This window comes from Nerophis ophidion, linkage group LG01, assembly GCF_033978795.1.
Source record: "Nerophis ophidion isolate RoL-2023_Sa linkage group LG01, RoL_Noph_v1.0, whole genome shotgun sequence".
In the NCBI taxonomy this organism is placed as follows: Eukaryota; Metazoa; Chordata; class Actinopteri; order Syngnathiformes; family Syngnathidae; genus Nerophis; species Nerophis ophidion.
Window position 1 is genome coordinate 10302854 of NC_084611.1, and position 25599 is coordinate 10328452.

The following is a 25599-nucleotide window of genomic DNA, read 5'->3' on the forward strand; positions in this document are numbered from 1 at the left end:
CCACTTGTAATCACAGTGTTAAAAATAACGTTGAACATATAAAACATCCTCATGCATTTTTAATCCACCCATCCGTTTCCTACCGCACCTGTTCAAGAAGTTGCGTTAATGGTAAGAAGTTATTTTTTTGTTTGTTTCAGGGTTACAATATTGTTACATTTTTCAATAAGTCTCTCAGTTTCTTTCCAGCAATTGTCTTTTTCTCTTTCGTTCTCGCTCCCGCTCTGGCTCCAGCCCCGACCCCGTCTCTCCTCCTGGCTGCTGTTTATAACAGACCGACAGTTGATTAGATAAAAAGGCCCGGGCGGGCCGGCTACGCACCTGTCGCTGATTTCGAGGCCGATCCTGGCGACACCCCGCTTCGCTGCAGGCCCGCGGGCCACGCCCCCATCCACAGTTAGCTTCAGAATAACAATGTTATTACAAACAATAATTATACTCCAGAAATGTTGGTGTTACTTAAAAATGCACGTGTTTAGTTGTGTTCAGTGTGAAAAAAAATATTATATGGCTTTTACGGAAATACATTTTAAAATATTTAGCTTCTTGGCTCTCTCAGCCAAAAAGGTTACTAAAAGATAGAAAAAGAAAAAATGTGTTTTAAATATATCATCATCATTTTTATTAAAAGTCCACCGAAAGAAATCACCGGCGAGGATACGCAATTAATTGTTTGAAAATTTTTTGCACAGCCTGAGCATTAACGTGTCATCTTTTCTACGATTTTGAAATGACCTCGGTCGTGGAATCAAAAGGCAACTTTTATATTTAATCAATCAGCCATCCATCCATCTTCTTCCGCTTATCTGAGGTCGGGTCACGGGGGCAGCAGCCTAAGCATGGACGCCCAGACTTCCCTCTCCCCAGCCACTTGGTCCAGCTCCTCCCGGGGGATCCCGAGGCGTTCCCAGGCCAGCCGGGAGACATAGTCTTCCCAATGTGTTCCGGATCTTCCCCGTTGCCTCCTACCGGTCGGACGTGCCCGAAACCACTCCTTCGGGAGGCGTTCGAGGGGCATCCTGACCAGATGCCGGAACCACCTCATCTGGCTCCTCTTTAATCAATCAATCAATGTTTATTTATTTAGCCCTGAAGTGTCTCAAAGGGCTGCACAAGCCCCAACGACATCCTCGGTTCCGAGCCCACATAAGAGCAATGAAAAACTCACAACCCAGTGGGATGTCAATGTGAATGACTATGAGAAACCTTGGAGAGGACCGCAGATGTGGGTGACCCACACTTCTTGTCTGAGGGGTGGCTTCAGACGCAGATGTTTTCTTTGTTTTAGCCCGCTAACAGCCAAGGACTTCAAGGACCTCAACGAAGATCAGACGACAGCACGCAGACGAAGCAGAGACGAGGCGAAATCACAAGGCCCCCAATATTGTGCGCCCTGGACCTGCTTTGCATGATTATATGTGACCAATCCTTTTAGAGGCGGCCTCAGTGATGTTGACTGTGGAACTCCTGAATAAATAGAGGGACGCGGGAGCTGAACCTTAGAGCGTAGGGCGAGACTGTAACTAGGTGTGCAGCTCCATGCGTTCTCCTCATGAGCTAAATTGAACTCTATCCCTGCATGGTTCCTTGCTGCTTGTCTGTTTAATAGATGTCATCAGTGTTTGAACCAGACAGGGTTACGGAGCGTTTTCTACTCGGGCTCCAGTACTCTGGAATGCCCTCCACATTTAGAGATGCTACCTCAGTAGAAGCATTTAAGTCCCATCTTAAAACTCATTTGTATACTCGAGCCTTTAAATAGGCCCCCTTTTTAGACCAGTTGATCTGCCATCTATTTTATTTACTCCTCTGCCCCCGTCTCCCTTTTGGAGATTGGGGGGACACAGGTCTGGTGGCCATGGATGAAGTGCTGGCTATCCATGGGTTGGGGACATTTCTTCGCTTCTGACCTGTCTCCACTCGGGGTGGTCTCCTGGTGGCCCCACTATGGACTGGACTTTCACAATATTATTCTAGACCCACTCGACTTCCATTGCATCCGGTCTCACCTGGGGAGGAGGGGGGGTCGCCCACATCTGCAGTCCTCTCCAAGGTTTCTCACAGTCATTGACATTCACATCCCACTGGGTTGTGAGTTTTTCCTTGCCCTTATGTGGGATCTGAACCGAGCCCTTTGAGACACTTGTGATTTAGCGCTGTATAAATAAACAATGATTGATCGATTGATATTCTAATTTCAAGCATGTTTTACTCAAGGTGATAAAAACTCAGCAGCAAGCTGTGATATCTGACAGAGATAATTTAGGACCAAAACCCTTAAAACAAGTAAAACACTAACATAAAATCGGCTAAGTGAGAAGAATTATCTAATCAGTCAGACAATAAGATTGGATTTGAGATATTTAATCTTACTTAATTAACCGGTTACGGTTACTGCTGCTGCTGCTCCTTCACCTCTAAGCTGGTAAAAGTTGATTCTCGACTATAAATCATGCCTCTCACCAAGATAGTAGAAATTTGTGGTCATAAACCGAGAAGTTGGTCTGCATTAACATTAAACCTAGACCTGGAAATGGTGAGAAAGAAACAAAAAGAAGTTTGTTGCGCAGCAACTTTTTCTTTCAACCATTCAATAGCATTGTGATTCTTCATCTAAACAGAAAGATGTGAACATTCTGTGCTTGTCTTACAAAAAAAAGTGCAGTTCCCTTTAACTTCTTAAGGCCCAAGCTGTTTGTTTACATGTTTTTTTTTTATTTCTATTTCTATTTTGGGACGGCGTGGCACAGTGGGAGAGTGGCCGTGCGGAACCCGAGGGTCCCTGGTTCAAATCCCACCTAGTACCAACCTCGTCACGTCCGTTGTGTCCTGAGCAAGACACTTCACCCTTGCTCCTGATGGGTGCTGGTTGGCGCCTTGCATGGCAGCTCCCTCCATCAGTGTGTGTGAACGGGTAAATGTGGAAGTAGTGTCAGCGCTTTGAGTACCTTGAAGGTAGAAAAGCGCTATACAAGTACAACCCATTTATTTGGACTTATTGGACCCTAATTAGAATACATACTAAGATGTATCTTTTGATATGATGCACTTAAATGATAAATGATAAATGGGTTGTACTTGTATAGCGCTTTTCTACCTTCAAGGTACTCAAAGCGCTTCCACATTTACCCATTCACACACACATTCACACACTGATGGAGGGAGCTGCCATGCAAGGCGCCAACCAGCACCCATCAGGAGCAAGGGTGAAGTGTCTTGCTCAGGACACAACGGACGTGACGAGGTTGGTACTAGGTGGGAATTGAACCAACTTAGTCCATAAGTACACAATCGTGTACTTATGTTTTGTGACATGCTAATTTTATTTATACACTTTTTTTTTCCGAGTTCCATTGTATGTTATACTCTTCTACACCAACATATGGCAGTAAAAGTAGTCCACATAAGTAGCCATAAGACCCCAATTCAGTAGTGTACACAATTTTGGAAATTGTCCACGCATGTGGCCACTAAGTCTTTAATTAATCAAACTTACAGCTCCCATGTTCGTAGCTGAGGGAGAGTTGGCAAATATTTATTTTAAGATGTTTAGCGAAGCCTTGTTTCCTTCAATGTTTGTTTTTGTTTTGTATTAGTGAGCTTTGATAATACAGTAAAGTCCATGACCTTGGTTGTTGGTTTTAAAGGTGCACAACCACAGTGTTTTCCTGTGGTTCGGTATTGTTTTGGGTTTTTAAGACAGTCGAACTTGACTACCCCTCAATCCAGTCAAAAGAACAATCATCCAAAGCAAGCGGAGCAAAAAACCAAACACTGTTACCAATAGTCTGTCTTCTTCTTCCTGTCAACAGGATGGCCGTTTGGAAGCCTGGTGTGCAAAATGAGCGGCATGGTTCAAGGGATCTCCGTGTCTGCGTCCGTCTTCACTCTGGTGGCGATCGCAGTGGACAGGTACCTTGGCCAGACACACATGAACACCAGGACACCGTGCATGCTCCCTAGGTCTAGTAATTGCCCCTCGCCAAACAAACAGAGCTCCTGTACGATTCACGTTCTGTGCTTACAAATCTTCAAAAGCTCCCAGTGGTCGTATTCGTATCGTGACTCATGTTTTTTGGGGGGGGATTGAACAACTACAAATCTAATTTAGAGTATTGCAGACCTCAGTGAAGAATCTTTTTAAAAAATCTCAAATTCAGACTGATCCATCCATTTTCTTCCGGTTGGGTCGTGGGGGCAACAGCCTAATCAGGGAAACCCAGACTTTCCTCTCCCCAGCCACTTCGTCCAGCTCTTCCCGGGAGTTCCTGAGGCGTTCTCAGGCCAGCCGGGAGACATAGTCTTCCCAACGTGTCCTGGGTCTTCCCGTGGCCTCCTACCGGTTGGACGTGCCCTAAACACCTCCCTAGGGAGGCGTTCGGGTGGCGTCTTGACCAGATGCCTGAACAACCTCATCTGGCTTCTCCTGGTGTGGAGGAGCAGCAGCTTTACTTTGAGCTCCTCCCGGATGGCAGAGCTTCTCACCCTATCTCCAAGGGAGAGCCCCGCCACCCGGAGGAGGAAACTCATTTTGGCCGCTTGTACCCGTGATCTTATCCTTTCGGTCATAACCCAAAGCTCATGACCATAGGTGAGGATGGGAACGTAGATCGACCGGTAAACTGAGAGCTTTGCCTTCAGGCTCATCTCCTTCTTCACCACAACGGATCGATACAGCGTCCGCATTACTGAAGACGCCGCACCGATCCGCCTGTCGAACTCACGATCCACTCTTCACTCATTCCTGAACAAGACTCAGAGGTACTTGAACTCCTCCACCTGGGGCAGGGTCTCCTCCCCAACCCAGAGATGGCACTCCATCCTTTTCCGGGCGAGAACCAAGGACTCTGACTTAGAGGTGCTGATTCTCATCCCAGTCATTTCACACTCGGCTGCGAACCGATCCAGTGAGAGCTGGAGATCCTGGCCAGATGAAGCCATCAGGACCACGTCATCTGCAAAAAGCAGAGACCTAATCCTGCGGTCACCAAACCGGATCCCCTCAACACCCTGACTGCGCCTAGAAACTCTGTCCATAAAAGTTATGAACAGAATCGGTGACTAAGGGCAGCCTTGGCGGTGTCCAATGCGGACCAAGCTCTGACACTGATCGTACAGGGACCGGATCGCCACAATCAGACAGTCCGATACCCCATACTCTCTGAGCACCCCTCACCGGACTTCGCGAGGGACATGGTCGAATGCCTTCTCCAAGTCCACAAAGCACATGTAGACTGGTTGGGCAATAAAACATCCATCCATCCATCCATTTCCTGGCGCTTATTCCCTTCGGGGTCGCGGCTACAGTCAGGCGGAAGGCTGAGTACACCCTGGACAAGTCGCCACCAGGGCCAACACAGATAGACAGACAACATTCACACACTAGGGCCAATTTAGTGTTGCCAATCAACCTATCCCCAGGTGCATGTCTTTGGAGGTGGGAGAAAGCCGGAGAACCCAGAATGAACCCACGCAGTCACAGGGAGATCAAGATTACCTTTAAAACTTAATCACTTGTGCAAATCCCGTTTCTGAAAATTATTGAACGTTTTATCAAAACCCGGCAATAAGCTTTTGAGCTGTGTTGCAAACTAACAGAAAGACAGGAAGAAACAAACCTCTGGCAAAGATAATTAATCCAAGGATAATTGAAGTTTTGTTTCTCTGTCGCTCCCAAACAGGCTGCAGGAGACTTCACTGTTTTCCTCGGTATCAGCAGCTGGCCGCTCTTAATAGCGGAAAAGAAAAAAAACACAGAATAAACCGTCCTTACAGTCTCGCAGTCTCTTTGTTTCTGTGGATGACATGAACACACAGAGAAGTTCAGCCTTGAACTGTAGAAACGGTCTGGAAAATCTGATCACATTCCCTTTTCAGACGTTTCCTAAGATTTTCCCATAAGTTTTTGATCAGTCAGAGTCAGAAATACTTTAATAATCAAGATTTTCAGCACAATCTCATTCAAGATCAGACAAACATTACAGGGAGACAGGACAGGATCACTGACGGGTCTGCCAACTTCCGGCGTGTCTTGCAAAAAAGATGAGAAACAGGTATACGCTGGGGGGGGGAGAAAAAAGATTTGCAGTCTAAGCCTAGGCCCGGAAAAGGGTGGAATGCCATCTCCGGGTTGGGGAGGAGACCCTGCCCCAAGTGGAGGAGTTCAAGTACCTAGGAGTCTTGTTCACGAGTGAGGGAAGAGTGGATCGTGAGATCGACAGGCGGATCGGTGCGGCGTCTTCAGTAATGCGGACGTTGTACCGATCCGTTGTGGTGAAGAAGGAGCTGAGCCGGAAGGCAAAGCTCTCAATTTACCGGTCGATCTATGTTCCCATCCTCACCTATGGTCATGAGCTTTGGGTCATGACCGAAAGGATAAGATCACGGGTACAAGCGGCCGAAATGAGTTTCCTCCGCCGTGTGGCGGGGCTCTCCCTTAGAGATAGGGTGAGAAGCTCTGCCATCCGGGAGGAACTCAAAGTAAAGCCGCTGCTCCTTCACATCGAGAGGAGCCAGATGAGGTGGTTCGGGTATCTGGTCAGGATGCCACCCGAACGCCTCCCTAGGGAGGTGTTTAGGGCACGTCCAACCGGTAGGAGGCCACGGGGAAGACCCAGAACACGTTGGGAAGACTATGTCTCCCGGCTGGCCTGGGAACGCCTCGGGATCCCCCGGGAAGAGCTAGACGAAGTGGCTGGGGAAAGGGAAGTCTGGGTTTCCCTGCTTAGGTTGTTGCCCCCGCGACCCGACCTCCGATAAGCAGAAGAAGATGGATGGATGGATGGATGGATGGGCCTGGGCCCCTGAAGAGGGTGTCCAGACTGAGGCCAAGGGGGCCTTACATGTGTGTAAGAGGGAAACATCAAAGAACACAACGGGCATTAAATAATTAATTGAGCATTGCTGATGCAACCAGCCATTTCTACATACAGCTACAAAAGTAAAACAACCCCAAAAACATATATACTGTTGTGGCCTCTGCGGTGCTCCACGCCATCGTCTGCTGGGGTGGGGTAAGCTTGGCCAGAGACAGGAGCAGACCCAACAAAGCAACCAAGAGAGCCGAGTCCACCCTCAGCTGACCACCAACACTCGGCCAGACCGAGGCTGTGTCTAAGGAGACCGAGGTGTCCGATACACGCTCATTCAGCCGAGACTGATTGATTGATTGAAACTTTTATTAGTAGATCGCACAGTACAGTACATATTCCGTACGATTGACCCCTAAAAGGTAACACCCGCATAAGTTTTTCAACTTGTTTAAGTCGGGGTCCGCGTAAATCAATTCATGGTAAGACACTGTGAAGCTTGTCCGTCCCGGCACTCAGCCCTGTCTCTTCATCCGCATCTCCTCCAGTCTCTTCAATCGGACTCTGGTGTGGCAGAGACACAGCAACTGGTATCCATGACCAAAAGGCTACCGGTAGACGGATCCAGAAATTCACAAAAAAAGCACCGCAGAAGTCACTAAAGTGCCACCAACCCTTGTCACACAGTCCCAAAGGGTCCCGAACAGAAAAGCAAGAAAAATAGACATGAAAACTAACTAACTAACTAACTGAAAGACAAGCCAACAAACCTTAACCGTTACCTAACCTCATGGCAAAGGTAATTAGGTGAATACTTCAATATCCGCAATGGCGTATGAGATGTATACTGATCTTTAAATAGAGATTTGTCCTTGCATGGTACCCACTCTGCTCACAATTGTTGCCTCTAAATTGGCCACAGTACCTAGTACCTCCTTCGATGGGGTTCCAAATGTGCTATGTACAAAATGGGTGCTGTAAACCTTAGTCCGGTTTTCTCCACAGTTGCAGCCCTCTTGAGTGACGCCCCTCGAGTGTTTCTTTGTTTGTTCGGAATGGAGCATTCAATGAAGTCGGTTTTTCTTTTGGAGTTCGAAGCATTTAATTATCCAAAAGGTCTCCCTAATGAAGAAAGTGGGAGGGGATAAATCCAACTCGTGATTGATGAAGTCATCAGTATAGAACAGTAAATGTATCTGTAATCCAATTTATCTAAATGGAACATTCGTTCTGGTAAAGAGGCCTACTGAGTTCCCGAATGGTGCACATTAAGTGAGGGACAGGAAGTCTAACTCCTTTGGACAAAGGTCAGGTCTCTACTTTGTGAGCAAATCCAGTGCAGCAAAAAATGTAAAAGGTTTTCCATCCATACATTTTCTACCTTTTGTCCCATTTGGGGTCACGGGGGGTGCTGGAGCCTATCTCAGCTGCATTCGGGCGGTAGGCGGGGTACTCCCTGGACAAGTCGCCACCTCATCGCGGGGCCAACACAGATAGACAGACAACATTCACACTCGGGACCATTTAGTGTTGCCAGTGTTGCCAATCAACCTATCCCCAGTTTGGGGGGGGGGCGAAGTACCCGGAGGGAACCCACGCAGTCACAGGGAGAACATGCAAAGTCCACACGGAAAGATCCCCAGCCTAGGATTGAACTAAGGACCTTTGTACAATCCGTCAATCCTTTCCGTGTCCAGGCCAGGTAAGGTTCCCCGTGTTGGGTCAAATTAAGCCGCAGACTCCACTCCCGGGGACGCAGGTTACGGCGTGGCGAAGTTCAATCAATCAATCAATCAATCAATGTTTATTTATATAGCCCCAAATCACAAATGTCTCAAAGGACTGCACAAATCATTACGACTACGACATCCTCGGAAGAACCCACAAAAGGGCAAGGAAAACTCACACCCAGTCGGCAGGGAGAATTCACATCCAGTGGGACGCCAGTGACAATGCTGACTATGAGAAACCTTGGAGAGGACCTCAGATGTGGGCAACCCCCCCCCCCCCCCCCCCCCCCTCTAGGGGACCGAAAGCAATGGATGTCGAGCGGGTCTAACATGATACTGTGAAAGTTCAATCCATAGTGGCTCCAACACAGCCGCGAGAGTTCAGTTCAAAGCGGATCCAAGACAGCAGCGAGAGTCCCGTCCACAGGAAACCATCCCAAGCGGAGGCAGAAACCTCGGAGAGTACCTCAGATGTGGGCAGCCAGCCCCCCCTGCCCTCTCTAGGGGACCGAAAGCAATGGATGTCGAGTGGGTCTAACATGGTACTGTGAAAGTTCAATCCATAGTGGCTCCAACACAGCCGCGAGAGTTCAGTTCAAAGCGGATCCAAGACAGCAGCGAGAGTCCCATCCACAGGAAACCATCCCAAGCGGAGGCAGAAACCTCGGAGAGTACCTCAGATGTGGGCAGCCAGCCCCCCCTGCCCCCTCTAGGGGACCGAAAGCAATGGATGTCGAGTGGGTCTAACATGGTACTGTGAAAGTTCAATCCATAGTGGCTCCAACACAGCCGCGAGAGTTCAGTTCAAAGCGGATCCAAGACAGCAGCGAGAGTCCCGTCCACAGGAAACCATCCCAAGCGGAGGCAGAAACCTCAGAGAGGACCTCAGATGTGGGCAACCACCCCCCCTCCCCCCTCTAGGGGACCGAAAGCAATGGATGTCGAGCGGGTCTAACATGATACTGTGAAAGTTCAATCCATAGTGGATCCAACACAGCCGCGAGAGTTCAGTTCAAAGTGGATCCAAGACAGCAGCGAGAGTCCCGTCCACAGGAAACCATCCCAAGCGGAGGCAGAAACCTCAGAGAGGACCTCAGATGTGGGCAACCAGCCCCCCCTGCCCCCTCTAGGGGACCGAAAGCAATGGATGTCGAGCGGGTCTAACATGATACTGTAAAAGTTCAATCCATAGTGGCTCCAACACAGCCGCGAGAGTTCAGTTCAAAGCGGATCCAAGACAGCAGCGAGAGTCCCGTCCACAGGAAACCATCCCAAGCGGAGGCAGAAACCTCAGAGAGGACCTCAGATGTGGGCAACCAGCCCCCCTCCCCCCTCTAGGGGACCGAAAGCAATGGATGTCGAGCGGGTCTAACATGATACTGTGAAAGTTCAATCCATAGTGGCTCCAACACAGCCGCGAGAGTTCAGTTCAAAGCGGATCCAAGACAGCAGCGAGAGTCCCGTCCACAGGAAACCATCCCAAGCGGAGGCAGAAACCTCGGAGAGTACCTCAGATGTGGGCAACCAGCCCCCCCTGCCCCCTCTAGGGGACCGAAAGCAATGGATGTCGAGCGGGTCTAACATGATACTGTGAAAGTTCAATCCATAGTGGCTCCAACACAGCCGCGAGAGTTCAGTTCAAAGCGGATCCAAGACAGCAGCGAGAGTCCCGTCCACAGGAAACCATCCCAAGCGGAGGCAGAAACCTCGGAGAGTACCTCAGATGTGGGCAACCAGCCCCCCTCCCCCCTCTAGGGGACCGAAAGCAATGGATGTCGAGCGGGTCTAACATGATACTGTGAAAGTTCAATCCACAGTGGCTCCAACACAGCCGCGAGAGTTCAGTTCAAAGCGGATCCAAGACAGCAGCGAGAGTCCCGTCCACAGGAAACCATCCCAAGCGGAGGCGGAAACCTTGGAGAGGACCTCAGATGTGGGCAACCACCCCCCCTCCCCCCTCTAGGGGACCGAAAGCAATGGATGTCGAGCGGGTCTAACATGATGCTGTGAAAGTTCAATCCATAGTGGCTCCAACACAGCCGCGAGAGTTCAGTTCAAAGCGGATCCAAGACAGCAGCGAGAGTCCCGTCCACAGGAAACCATCCCAAGCGGAGGCGGATCAGCAGCGTAGAGATGTCCCCAACCGATACACAGGCGAGCGGTCCATCCTGAGTCCCGACGAGCGGTCCATCCTGGGTCTCGACTCAGGACAGCCAGTACTTCATCCATGGTCATCGGACCGGACCCCCTCCACAAGGGAGGGGGGGACATAGGAGAAAAAATAAAAGAAGCGGCAGATCAACTGGTCTAAAAAGGAGGTCTAGTTAAAGGCTAGAGTATACAGATGAGTTTTAAGGTGAGACTTAAATGCTTCTACTGAGGTAGCATCTCGAACTGTTACCGGGAGGGCATTCCAGAGTACTGGAGCCCGAACGGAAAACGCTCTATAGCCCGCAGACTTTTTTTGGGCTCTAGGAATCACTAATAAGTCTTTTGAACGCAGATTTCTTGCCGGGACATATGGTACAATACAATCGGCAAGATAGGATGGAGCTAGACCGTGTAGTATTTTATACGTAAGTAGTAAAACCTTAAAGTCACATCTTAAGTGCACAGGAAGCCAGTACAGGCGTAATATGATCAAACTTTCTTGTTCTTGTCAAAAGTCTAGCAGCCGCATTTTGTACCAACTGTAATCTTTTAATGCTAGTTGGGAGAGTGGCCGTGCCAGCAATCTGAGGTTTACTGGATCGATTCCCACCTTCTACCATCCTAGTCACGTCCATTGTGTCCTTGGGCAAAACACTTCACCCTTACTCCCGATGGGTGCCTGGTTAGCGCCTTGCATGGCAGCTCCCGAATGTGGAAATACTGTCAAAGTACCTGTTCCACAAAAGCTTAGCAGTTTTCTGTTTTCTTTGGTACCTACCAAAATTTGAGCTTAAAACCGTAGTGTGTACCAAACCGTTACATCTAAAGTTTAAAAACCAGGATCCCAGACTCTAGTGTTTAGTTCAATTGATGACAACAGTCTTATCTCCACTCTCCGGAGAAAAAAATCAATGAGTTTCTTCGCCAGCTCATTATTTCCCTGGTAATGTGGGGTAATGTTTCACTGTCATGGTTATTAGTTGCCCAGCAGACCAAGAGACAACAGTCTTGTTTAAGACCAACAGATTGTGGACACAGGCTTAGAAATTTACATTGCAAGAAAGTTGAGGCAAAGTTTTTTATGTACCCCAGATTTGGAGCTGAACAACAAGCTCACTGGATCGGTTCGCAGCCGAGTGTGAAGCGACCGGAATGAGAATCAGCACCGAGTCCATGGTTCTCGCCCGGAAAAGGGTGGAGTGCCATCTCCGGGTTGGGGAGGAGACCCTGCCCCAAGTGGAGGAGTTCAAGTACCTAGGAGTCTTGTTCACGAGTGGGGGAAGAGTGGATCGTGAGATCGACAGGCGGATCGGTGCGGCGTCTTCAGTAATGCGGACGTTGTATCGATCCGTTGTGGTGAAGAAGGAGCTGAGCCGGAAGGCAAAGCTCTCAATTTACCGGTCGATCTACGTTCCCATCCTCACCTATGGTCATGAGCTTTGGGTCATGACCGAAAAGATAAGATCACGGGTACAAGCGGCCGAAATGAGTTTGGGTCTCTCCCTTAGAGATAGGGTGAGAAGCTCTGCCATCCGGGAGGAACTCAAAGTAAAGCCGCTGCTCCTTCACATGGAGAGGAGCCAGATGAGGTGGTTCGGGCATCTGGTCAGGATTCCACCCGAACGCCTCCCTAGGGAGGTGTTTAGGGCACGTCCAGCTGGTAGGAGGCCACGGGGAAGACCCAGGACACGTTGGGAAGACTATGTCTCCCGGCTGGCCTGGGAACGCCTCGGGATCCCCCGGGAAGAGCTAGACGAAGTGGCTGGGGAGAGGGAAGTTTGGGCTTCCCTGCTTAGGCTGCTGCCCCCGCGACCCGACCTCGGATAAGCGGAAGATGATGGATGGACGGATGGCAACAAGCTCACTAAAATTTTGTTTTACATTTCCACACTTTGCAATAACGAGAGCAGGGTTGACCCACATATTCATCATTCCCCCAACTTTTAATGTTCATTATTACCTCATCACGCTAGATGACAGAAGTTTGATGCTAATCCTGCTTTTGTCCTCTTTGGTAACATTTTGAAAAGCTACAAAAGTGTGGAGGCGATCAGTCGCTCAGCCAGAGGTTTAGCAGATCGGTTGGGGACATCTCTACGCTGCTGATCCGCTTGAGATGGTTTCCTGTGGACGGGACTCTCGTTGCTGTCTTGGATCCGCTTTGAACTGAACTCTCGCGGCTGTGTTGGAGCCACTATGGATTGAACTTTCACAGTATCATGTTAGACCCGCTCGACATCCATTGCTTTCGGTCCCCTAGAGGGGGGGGATTGCCCACATCTGAGGTCCTCTCCAAGGTTTCTCATAGTCAGCATTGTCACTGGCGTCCCACTGGATGTGAATTCTCTCTGCCCACTGGGTGTGAGTTTTCCTTGCCCTTTTGTGGGTTCTTCCGAGGATGTTGTAGTCGTAATGGTTTGTGCAGTCCTTTGAGACATTTGTGATTTGGGGCTATATAAATAAACATTGATTGATTGATTGAGTGGAAGCAGCTCTACAGAACTACAGACTTGGCAGGAACGCTACTGTTCTAAGACCCGGTTGATCGTTCTTGTCACTCCATCACACTTTGACATTACCGCAGGGTGTCTGGCACAGCTGGAAAGGACATTTGGGAGCTTGGAGAAAAGTCAAAGTCATCTGTCCAGTATTTGATCAAGATGCGATTTGAATGTTTCGGTGCATAGACAGCTCTGGTGTGTCCTTTTTTGGGTTCAGTGAGGCCACAGAGAGCTGGAGAAATGTCAGATCAGGAGCATAACTCCTTCCTAAATGTTCTAAAAGCTTGTCCTTAAATCATTGTTCTCTGCCTAAAAACGTTAAAAGTTCCTTGTGGTCTACATAACGTGGGCCAAGATGATGTTTTACAGATCACCTTTCAAGCCGCATTCTGACCGTCTCTTCAGTGTGGGCGGTTTTTGGTAGCGGTCTTGTTTACGTGCCTTTGATTAAAAAACCAGGTCTTGATCCAACAAGTTTGTCAAATTATCGGCCCATTTCCAAATTACCTTTTGTGTCAAAGATTTTGGAGAAATGGGTTCTGGCACAACTGCAGCCTTTTTTTAGATGAAAATAGCACTTTTGATCCATTTCAGTCTGCATACGAAGCTTTGCACAGTACTGAATCTGTCTGATTCTGGCAGCTCGGCCATTTTAGTGCTTTTAGATCTTACAGCTGCCTTCGACACAGTCGGCCACACAATTCTTTTAGACCGCCTGAGAGACTGTGTGGGAGTCAGGGGGACTGCGTTAGAGTGGTTCAGATCTTACCTGTCTGAGAGGTCCCCTTCTCTGTCAGGCTGGGGGACGCCACCTTCTCTTCTGCCCCGCTTTTCTGTGGTGTCCCCCAAGGATCTATTTTAGGCCCCATCCTGTTCGCTCTTTATCTCCTCCCTCTTGGAGATATTTTTTAAGAAACATGGAGTGTTTTATCACTTTTATGCAGATGACTGCCAAATTTATACGCCGATTTCAAAAAGCCACGGCCCCCTGACAGCCCTCCTCAACTGTCTATGCGACGTCAAGGCTTGGTTAGCCCAGAATTTTTTAATAATGAATGAGGGGAAAACGGAAATTTTAGTTTTTGGTCCGGCCCTCACTGGCTTCAATCAATCAATCAATCAATCAATGTTTATTTATATAGCCCCAAATCACAAATGTCTCAAAGGACTGCACAAATCATTACGACTACAACATCCTCGGAAGAACCCACAAAAGGGCAAGGAAAACTCACACCCAGTGGGCAGGGAGAATTCACATCCAGTGGGACGCCAGCGACAATGCTGACTATGAGAAACCTTGGAGAGGACCTCAGATGTGGGCAACCCCCCCTCTCTAGGGGACCGAAAGCAATGGATGTCGAGCGGGTCTAACATGATCCTCTGAAAGTTCAATCCATAGTGGCTCCAACACAGCCGCGAGAGTTCAGTTCAAGCGGATCCAAGACAGCAGCGAGAGTCCCGTCCACAGGAAACCATCTCAAGCAGATCAGCAGCGTAGAGACGTCCCCAACCGATACAGGCGAGCGGTCCATCCTGGGTCCCGACGAGCGGTCCATCCTGGGTCTCGACTCTGGACAGCCAGTACTCCATCCATGGTCATCGGACCGGACCCCCTCCTGGAGGGGGGGGACATAGGAGAAAGAAAAGAAGCGGCAGATCAACTGGTCTAAAAAGGAGGTCTAATTAAAGGCTAGAGTATACAGATGAGTTTTAAGGTGAGACTTAAATGCTTCTACTGAGGTAGCATCTCGAACTGTTACCGGGAGGGCATTCCAGAGTACTGGAGCCCGAACGGAAAACGCTCTATAGCCCGCAGACTTTTTTTGGGCTCTAGGAATCACTAATAAGCCGGAGTCTTTTGAACGCAGATTTCTTTAGTGTGGGTGGTTTTGGTAGCGGTCTTGTTTACGTGCCTTCCCTTCGACTCCGTCTTTTCCTCGTCATCCATATTACAGTTTTCAGCGTTTCCATATAAAGCCGGGGTCTCAAACTCAATTTACCTGTGGGCCACTTGATGCAAGAAATTGGATAAGGCTGGGCCGCGAGAAAAGATTTCTTTAAAAAAATTAACATGCACTTTTTAATGAATTCAACATACTCGCCATCTCTCGCAACCATTCCAAATATCAGTGCCCCTCCCGACAATCTCCCGGGGCAATCATTCGCCCGGTTTTCACCCAGTCATCAATTTCAAGGTCGTGACGTGATGGTACCGTCTTAAACGTCCTTTAAAACCTGCCGCCTAATTCGCTTTTCCACCACTCAAGGCTTCTTCAGTTCCACGTAAGAGACGGCAGGACATACTTGATCAACAGCCATACAGGTCACGCTGAGGGTGGCCGTATAAACAACTTTATCACTGTTACAAATATGCGCCACACTGTGAACCCACACCAAACAAGAATGACAAACGCATTTTGGGAGAACATCTGCACTGTAACACAAGTGAAGTGAATTGTATTTATATAGCGCTTTTTCTCCAGTGACTCAAAGCACTTTACAGAAAGAAACCCAATATCTATTTTTTACATTTCCACCAGTGTGGGTGGCACTGGGAGCAGGTGGGTCAAGTGTCTTGCCCAAGGACACAACAACAGTGACTAGGATGGCGGAACCGGGTATCGAACCTGCAACCCTTAAGTTGCTGGCACGGCCACTCTACCAACTGAGCTATACCGCCCCACAACACAACAGAACAAATACCCAGAATCCAATGCAGCCCTAAGTCTTATGGGCTACAGTAGGGGGCGGCGTTTAGGGTGGGGGGAGGGGTGTAAAATGTAGCCCGGAAGAGTTAGGAGTACATGGGGTTCTGTTGTGTTTATGTTTTGTTACGGTGCGGATGTTCTCCCAAAACGTGTTTGTCATTCTTGTTTGGTGTGGGTTCACAGTGTGGCACATATTTATAAAGTTGTTTATACGGCCACCCTCAGTGTGACCTGTGTGGCTGTTGATGAAGTATGTCTTGCAGTCGCCTACCGCGTCTTCAGAAGCCGAATACAACTCGTGGCTGGGCTGGCACACTGTATAGGTTGTAGAGGTCGGCAGAGGCAGGGCCTCCACGGTGGCCCCTTAATATTGTAGTACGGGTGAAATTCAAGAGAAAGTTTACTTCGGGGCGGTACCTCTGGATTGGCAGACCGGAGTGGTGGTCCCTCTCTTTAAGAAGGGTGACCGGAGGGTGTGTTCCAACTATCGTGGGATCACACTCCTCAGCCTTCCCGGTAAGGTTTATTCAGGTGTACTGGAGAGGAGGCTACGCCGGATAGTCGAACCTCGGATTCAGGAGGAACAGTGTGGTTTTCGTCCTGGTCGTGGAACTGTGGACCAGCTCTATACTCTCGACAGAGTTCTTGAGGGAGCATGGGAGTTTGCCCAACCAGTCTACATGTACTTTGTGGACTTGGAGAAGGCATTCGACCGTGTCCCTCGGAAAGTCCTGTGGGGATTGCTCAGAGAGTATGGGGTATCGGACTGTCTTATTATGGCGGTCCGCTCCCTGTATGATCGGTGTCAGAGCTTGGTCCGCATTGCTGGCAGTAAGTCGGACTCGTTTCCAGTGAGGGTTGGACTCCGCCAAGGCTGTCCTTTGTCACCGATTCTGTTCATAACTTTTATGGACAGAATTTCTAGGCGCAGTCAAGGCGTTGAGGGGTTCCGGTTTGGTGGCCGCGGGATTAAGTCTCTGCTTTTTGCAGATGATGTGGTCCTGATGGCTTCATCTGGCCGGGATCTTCAGCTCTCACTGGATCGGTTCGCAGCCGAGTGTGAAGCGACCGGAATGAGAATCAGTACCTCCAAGTCAGAGTCCATGGTTCTCGCCCGGAAAAGGGTGGAATGCCATCTCCAGGTTGGGGAGGAGACACTGCCCCAAGTGGAGGAGTTCAAGTCCCTAGGAGTCTTGTTCACGAGTGAGGGAAGAGTGGATCGTGAGATTGACAGGCGGATCGGTGCGGCGTCTTCAGTAATGCGGACGTTGTATCGATCCGTTGTGGTGAAGAAGGAGCTGAGCCAGAAGGCAAAGCTCTCAATTTACCGGTCGATCTACGTTCCCATCCTCACCTATGGTCATGAGCTTTAGGTCATGACCGAAAGGATAAGATCACGGGTACAAGCGGCCGAAACGAGTTTCCTCCGCCGGGTGGCGGGGCTCTCCCTTAGAGATAGGGTGAGAAGCTCTGCCATCCGGGAGGAACTCAAAGTAAAGCCGCTGCTGCTCCACGTCGAGAGGAGCCAGATGAGGTGGCTCGGGCATCTGGTCCGGATGCCACCCGAACGCCTCCCTAGGGAGGTGTTTAGGGCACGTCCAACCGGTAGGAGGCCAAGGGGAAGACCCAGGACACGTTGGGAAGACTATGTCTTCCGGCTGGCCTGGGAACGCCTCGGGATCCCCCTGGAAGAGCTAGACGAAGTAGGAAGTCTGGGCTTCCCTGCTTAGGCTGCTGCCCAGCGACCCGACCTCGGATAAGCGGAAGAAGATGGATGGATGGATGGGCTTGTAGTTTATAGCCTTTGTGCTAATCTTTTTTTTCATAGCCCAGTTTTTTTGTACCGCCATTGTGCGCGCTTTTTGTTGCTTCCCGTTTTTAGTTTTTAGGAGGCCACGGGGAAGACCCAGGACACGTTGGGAAGACTATGTCTCCCGGCTGGCCTGGGAACGCCTCGGGATCCCCCGGGAAGAGCTGGACGAAGTGGCTGGGGAGAGGGAAGTCTGGGCTTCCCGGCTTAGGCTGCTGCCCCCGCGACCCGACCTCGGATGAGCGGAAGATGATGGATGGATGGATGGTTTACCCCTGGAGGGGCACTATAAAATGGGAGTCTCCCGGACAAGTCGAGGGTATACAGATACGACGCTGCAAAGTGCCATTCATGTAGAACTCTCGGGCCGCACCCACAGTAAAATTACACATCAAGGTGCGGGCCGCATGTTTTCAAGACCCCTGATATAAAGGCTACTGACAGATATAAGTGTGAACTATTGGTTGGTTCTCCAGCGTGTTTCGCCAACCGTTCATGTAGTGAAACAGAGTTCATGAATAACCCATTCTGGCTTCAACAAAAGTCCCTACATAACAAGAGGGTAATACCGCAACAATCTCGTTTTTATCCAATGACAACAACAATTTCAACTCTGAAAACAAGTCTCGTTGGTGCTCTCAAAAAACAAAAAAAAGGAAATTCATTTTACTTTGTGTCTTGGAATATGTGCTGAGGTATAAAAAAAGCAGCGGATTCACATAGTCACCGCTATCTTAACACAAACTAGCAATGTGAGGATAATCCCATATCAGCTTTTGTCGAGGTAGTGCCTTCTCCCTCGCTGTGATAGAATTTTTCGGTGTCATCACATTCAGACTGGCTAAGGAGCAAATCCCTAGCCGCTGATAAAAATCTTCAAAGTGAAGGTGCAGCAAGCCAGAGGCTGAAAGGCTTGCCAGTAAATACCCGATGTTGAACCTAAAGGCTGATACACAAATACAAACTTTAAGATGTTTTTTTTTTTAAGCTGTTACAGACCTCACACATTAAGACAGTCAATCAATCAATCAATGTTTATTTATATAGCCCCAAATCAAAAATGTCTCAAAGGACTGCACAAATCATTACGACTACAACATCCTCGGAAGAACCCACAAAAGGGCAAGGAAAACTCACACCCAGTGGGCAGGGAGAATTCACATTCAGTGGGACGCCAGTGACAATGCTGACTATGAGAAACCTTGGAGAGGACCTCAGATGTGGCCAACCCCCCCCCCCCTCTAGGGGACCGAAAGCAATGGATGTCGAGCGGGTCTAACATGATACTGTGAAAGTTCAATCCATAGTGACTCCAAGACAGCAGTGAGAGTCCCGTCCACAGGAAACCATCTCAAGCGGATCAGCAGCGTAGAGATGTCCCCAACCGATACAGGCGAGCGGTCCATCCTGGGTCCCGACGAGCGGTCCATCCTGGGTCTCGACTCTGGACAGTCAGTACTTCATCCATGGTCATCGGACCGGACCCCCTCCACAAGGGAGGGGGGGACATAGGAGAAAGAAAAGAAGCGGCAGATCAACTGGTCTAAAAAGGAGGTCTATTTAAAGGCTAGAGTATACAGATGAGTTTTAAGATGAGACTTAAATGCAGTGGTTCTCAAACTTTTTTTTTCATCCCCCACTTTGGACAAGGGGGAGTTTTCAAGCCCCCATCTGTCCCCATCGCCCCAACAGAACGCTAATGCCAAGCCTAACATTTTCAAACTTATTGAACATTAAGTAACATTCGTATACATTCGATCACTCAATCAATCAATGTTTACTTATATAGCCCTAAATCACTAGTGTCTCAAAGGGCTGCACAAACCACTACCACATCCTCGGTAGGCCCACATAAGGGCAAGGAAAACTCACACCCAGTGGGACGTCGGTGACAATGACGACTATGAGAACCTTGGAGAGGAGGAAAGCAATGGATGTCGAGCGGGTCTAACATGATACTGTGAAAGTTCAATCCACAATGGATCCAACACAGTCGCGAGAGTCCAGTCCAAAGTGGATCCAACACAGCAGCGGGAGTCCCGTTCATAGCGGAGCCAGCAGGAAACCATCCCAAGCGGATGCGGATCAGCAGCGCAGAGATGTCCCCAGCCGATACACAGGCAAGCAGTACATGGCCACCGGATCGGACCGGACCCCCTCCACAAGGGAGAGTGGGACATAGAAGAAAAAGAAAAGAAACGGCAGATCAACTGGTCTAAAAAGGGAGTCTATTTAAAGGCTAGAGTATACAAATGAGTTTTAAGGTGAGACTTAAATGCTTCTACTGAGGTGGCATCTCGAACTGTTACCGGGAGGGCATTCCAGAGTACTGGAGCCCGAACGGAAAACGCTCTATAGCCCGCAGACTTTTTTTGGGCTTTGGGAATCACTAATAAGCCGGAGTCCTTTGAAGGCAGATTTCTTGCCGGGACATATGGTACAATACAATCGGCAAGATAGGATGGAGCTAGACCGTGTAGTATTTTATACGTAAGTAGTAAAACCTTAAAGTCACATCTTAAGTGCACAGGAAGCCAGTGCAGGTGAGCCAGTACAGGCGTAATGTGATCAAACTTTCTTGTTCTTGTCAAAAGTCTAGCAGCCGCATTTTGTACCAACTGTAATCTTTTAATGCTAGACATGGGGAGACCCGAAAATAATACGTTACAGTAGTCGAGGCGAGACGTAACAAACGCATGGATAATGATCTCAGCGTCTTTAGTGGACAGAATGGAGCGGATTTTAGCGATATTACGGAGATGAAAGAAGGCCGTTTTAGTAACGCTTTTAATGTGTGCCTCAAAGGAGAGAGTTGGGTCGAAGATAATACCCAGATTCTTTACCGTGTCGCCTTGTTTAATTGTTTGGTTGTCAAATGTTAGAGTTGTATTATTAAATAGAGTTCGGTGTCTAGCAGGACCGATAATCAGCATTTCCGTTTTTTTGGCGTTGAGTTGCAAGAAGTTAGCGGACATCCATTGTTTAATTTCATTAAGACACGCCTCCAGCTGACTACAATCCGGGGTGTTGGTCAGCTTTAGGGGCATGTAGAGTTGGGTGTCATCAGCATAACAGTGAAAGCTAACACCGTCTTTAATTGGTTGGGTCTCATGCTGTCTGCTGCTAGCGGTTTTAGACACAGAACACACAGGGGTCCCTCCTCTACCCCCACCACCGTCGCCGTGAATCCAAGAGCAAAATACCTTTCATCATATTTTCTTTTCGGTTGGCTTTTTGGTTGATTAAGCCCGTCAGATTTTTGTTTCTCTGCAGGCGCTGGCTCTGGCTCTGGCTCTGGCTCGACGACCTTTGTGGTGCGAGTCACAAATGTATCCATTTTGTGTATTTTTTGGTCCACACATTAGCCTGCTACCCATCCGCCTGAAAGATTGTTCCGCTTAGCCCCGCCCCCATTGGTTACTGTTGCTATGTCTGTCAAACCTTCGCTAATACCTAGAAATTTAAAGCCTGGAGGAAAAATAAGTAATTTACATTTATTTATATAATGGATTTCACAGACTGAATCACAAAGTGATTTACAGTGTGTATAGAAAATGAAAGCATAGTAAAAAAATAAACAAAAATCTAAGAATATAATCAAAATAAAACAAATTTAAGTGATATTTCCTCCCGTTCCTCGCGCCCCACCTGTCATGTCTCTTTTCCACACTTTGAGAAACGCTGCATTAAGACAAAACAGGAAGTAATCAGGAAGTAGAGCTTTTGCTACTTATCTGGTCCAGTGGTAAATTCTGATTGTTACTACATTTCCCTGTTTGATTTTTAAGAAATTTATTTCATGAGTATCCAGTTTACTTTACCTGAAGGAATGGACCGTTCATGCCCACAAGTCAATATATCTTGAGATGTACTTTTAACCGAAATCCCTCAATCCCGCTCGTCGGGACCCAGGATGGACCGCTCGCCTGTATCGGTTGGGGACATCTCTACGCTGCTGATCCGCTTGAGATGGTTTCCTGTGGACGGGACTCTCGCTGCTGTCTTGGATCCGCTTTGAACTGAACTCCCGCGGCTGTGTTGGAGCCACTATGGATTGAACTTTCACAGTATCATGTTAGACCCGCTCGACATCCATTGCTTTCGGTCCCCTAGGGGGGGGGTTGCCCACATCTGAGGTCCTCTCCAAGGTTTCTCATAGTCAGCATTGTCACTGGCGTCCCACTGGATGTGAATTCTCCCTGCCCACTGGGTGTGAGTTTTCCTAGCCCTTTTGTGGGTTCTTCCGAGGATGTTGTAGTCGTAATGATTTGTGCAGTCCTTTGAGACATTTGTGATTTGGGCCTATATAAATAAACGTTGATTGAATGTTGGTGCCCTCTTTTGAGCCAAAGTCTGAGAGTCACCAACATCCCATATGGTCTAGCGGTGAGGATTCCTGGTTTTCACCCAGGTGGCCCGGGTTCAACTCCCGGTATGGGAACTAAATTTTCATGTTGGTCTAAGGCAGGGGTAGGGAACCTATGGCTCTAGAGCCAGATGTGGCTCTTTTGATGACTGCCTCTGGCTCTCAGATAAATCTTAGCTGACATTGCTTAACACGATAATTATGAATAATTCCGCTGGTAATCACAGTGCTAAATATAAAACGTTCAATGTTCAATGTTTATTTATATAGCCCCAAATCACAAATGTCTCAAAGGACTGCACAAACCATTACGACTACGACATCCTCGGAAGAACCCACAAAAGGGCAAGGAAAACTCACACCCAGTGGGCAGGGAGAATTCACATCCAGTGGGACGCCAGTGACAATGCTGACTATGAGAAACCTTGGAGAGGACCTCAGATGTGGGCAACCCCCCCCCCCTCCAGGGGACCGAAAGCAATGGATGTCAAGCGGGTCTAACATGATACTGTGAAAGTTCAATCCATAGTGGCTCCAACACAGCCGCGAGAGTTCAGTTCAAGCGGATCCAAGACAGCAGCGAGAGTCCCGTCCACAGGAGACCATCTCAAGCGGAGGCGGATCAGCAGCGTAGAGACGTCCCCAACCAATACAGGCGAGCGGTCCACCCTGGGTCTTGACTCTGGACAGCCAGTACTTCATCCATGGTCATCGGACCGGACCCCCTCCACAAGGGAGGGGGGGACATAGGAGAAAGAAAAGAAGCGGCAGATCAACTGGTCTAAAAAGGAGGTCTATTTAAAGGCTATACAGATGAGTTTTAAGGTGAGACTTAAATGCTTCTACTGAGGTAGCATCTCGAACTGTTACCGGGAGGGCATTCCAGAGTACTGGAGCCCGAACGGAAAACGCTCTATAGCCCGCAGACTTTTTTTGGGCTCTAGGAATCACAATCTCATGCATTTAAATCCATCCATTCGTTTTCTACCGCACCTGTTCAAGAAGTCGCATTAATGGTAAGTAGTATTTTATGTCACGATGGGGGGGTGGGGGGGTCGCAGCTTGCTGCAGGGTCGTTTCCCCAGGAAGGCAGACGGACTACTCGGGACATGGCATTTAGGTGAAAACAGGATTTAATTTAAACTAAAAAAAGATACGAACAAAAATCTCTCACAGTGGAGGCACAACTTGGGCTAAGGAACAAAGCTAACGCATAAACAGACCATGAACATAAATCAAACAAAACTTACTTGGCACGGCATGAAGCACGAAACTATGGCAAGGCATGAAACAAGTCAGCACAGAGCAAGAAAAGATCACATTGACTGGCAAAGACGAGCTTAAATACTGCCTCTGATTAGTGCTCGGGAAGCAGGTGAGCGGGCATTTTGTCCACCAGAGACAGGTGGACAAAATGAGTAACCAAGGAAACCAGACAAGGGAGTGGGAAAAAAACAGGAACTTAAAGAGTCCAAAGGACAAACAGCACATGGCCAAACAAAAACATGATCAACAGACGTGACATTTTATTTATTATTGGTTAGCTTCAGAATAACAACGTTATTAAAAAGAATAAAAGTCTTATTATACTCTAAAAATGTTGGTCTTACTTAAAAATGCACACATTTAGTTGTATTCAGTGTTAAAAAATATGATGTGGCTCTCACTGAAATACATTTTGAAATATTTGGCTTTCATGGCTCCCTCAGCCAAAAAGGTTCCCGACCCCTGGTCTAAGGCATGGGTGTCAAACTCTGGCCCACCGTGTAATTTAATTTGGCCCTTGAGGCAATATCAAATCAACATTAGAGCTGGCCCGCCGGTATTATACAGCGGCGGTGCCGCTAATACTCATACTTGCCAACCCACACGATTTTCCTGGGAGACTACCGGATTTCAGTGCCCCTCCCGAAAATCTCCCGGGGCCAATCATTCTCCTGAATTTCTCCCGATTTGCACCCGGACAACAATATTGGAGCCGTGGCTTAAAGGTACTGCTTTTCCTCTTTACAAACAGCGTGCCTGACCCATCACATAAGTGAAGGCAAGGCATACTTGGTCAACAGCCATACAGGTCACACTGAGGGTGGCCCTATAAACAACTTTAACACTGTTACAAATATGCGCCACATTATGAGCCCACGCCAAACAAGAATGACAAAACACATTTCGGGAGAACATCCGCACCGTAACAATCAATCAATCAATCAATGTTTACTTATATAGCCCTAAATCACTAGTGTCTCAAAGGGCTGCACAAACCACTACGACATCCTCGGTAGACCCACATAAGGGCGAGGAAAACTCACACCCAGTGGGACGTCGGTGATAATGATGACTATGAGAACCTTGGAGAGGAGGAAAGCAATGGATGTCGAGCGGGTCTAACATGATACTGTGAAAGTTCAATCTATAATGGAGAGTCCAGTCCAAAGCGGATCCAACACAGCAGCGAGAGTCCCGTTCACAGCGGAGCCAGCAGGAAACCATCCCAAGCGGAGGCGGATCAGCAGCGCAGAGATGTCCCCAGCCGATACACAGGCAAGCAGTACATGGCCACCGGATCGGACCGGACCCCCTCCACAAGGGAGAGTGGGACATAGAAGAAAAAGAAAAGAAACGGCAGATCAACAACATAAACACAACAGAACAAATACCCAGAACCCTTGCAGCACTAACTCTTCCGGGATGCTACATTACCCCCCCCCCCCTGCTACCAACACCCCCCCCCCACCCCAAATGTATTAGCCCCCAGAAGGCTGCAAATAGATTTTTTATTTGCATTTTATTTAATATACCATTGATGTTTTTTAATTAGTTTTTCGAAAGTCGATTTTGTACTATTAAGTTGTATAAGCGTTGCTTGTTCCATTGTCGGTGTTAAAGCAAAGCAGTGTAGAAAACTGAGCAATAATTAACATTTTTTTTCATGCACTTTATCTTGCTACTTCATGGCTTGACTGTTTGATTCATTCATTATCGTTATTTTATTTTCAAATGTATTGTTAGCCTGTGGAAAAAGTTTATTTAGATATTTACCTCAGAAGGCCGCAAATAGAAAAGAGGCATTCAATTTTTATTAAAATTGTGTTTAATATGCCATTTATATTTTTTTATTAGTAATATTATTATTGGAAACTCGATTTTGCATGTCACTATTAACATATATAAGCCTTGCTTGTTCAATATTCAATGCAAAACTTGTTTGGGTCCCTATTAAAAGGTTCATTTGTTCAACCTTGGCCCGCGACTTTGTTCAGTTTTACATTTTGGCCCACTCTGCACTTGAGTTTGACAACCCTGGTCTAAGGTAACCTCTAACTGACAGGCTTGCCAGGTAATGCTCACAACCTGCCGTTGTTTGAGTTACCACTTTGTTAAGTACCTGACTTAAGAGTCACCAGGTTTTCATTGTTGATGTGTGGGATTTACAAACTTGGATTGTCATGCCCATCAGTGAATTTCCATCTTATATATTCTCTTTATCTACCTAAGGCATCTTTTGACCGGAATCCTTGAATGTT

The 25599-nt window shown here is 48.1% G+C and overlaps 1 protein-coding gene and 1 non-coding gene across 2 annotated transcripts in view; both read left to right on the forward strand.

Annotated features, from left to right (window-relative positions):
• npffr2a (neuropeptide FF receptor 2a) overlaps positions 1-25599 on the forward strand; it is a 100119-nt gene that overhangs the window by 52876 nt on the left and 21644 nt on the right. The window contains exon 3 of the mRNA XM_061895945.1: positions 3813-3912. Within this exon, the coding sequence (XP_061751929.1) occupies positions 3813-3912 (100 nt within the window). The remainder of the gene's footprint in view (positions 1-3812; positions 3913-25599) is intronic.
• Positions 22079-22150, forward strand: trnae-uuc (transfer RNA glutamic acid (anticodon UUC)). Its single transcript has one exon. It is a non-coding gene; the product is annotated as a tRNA-Glu (tRNA).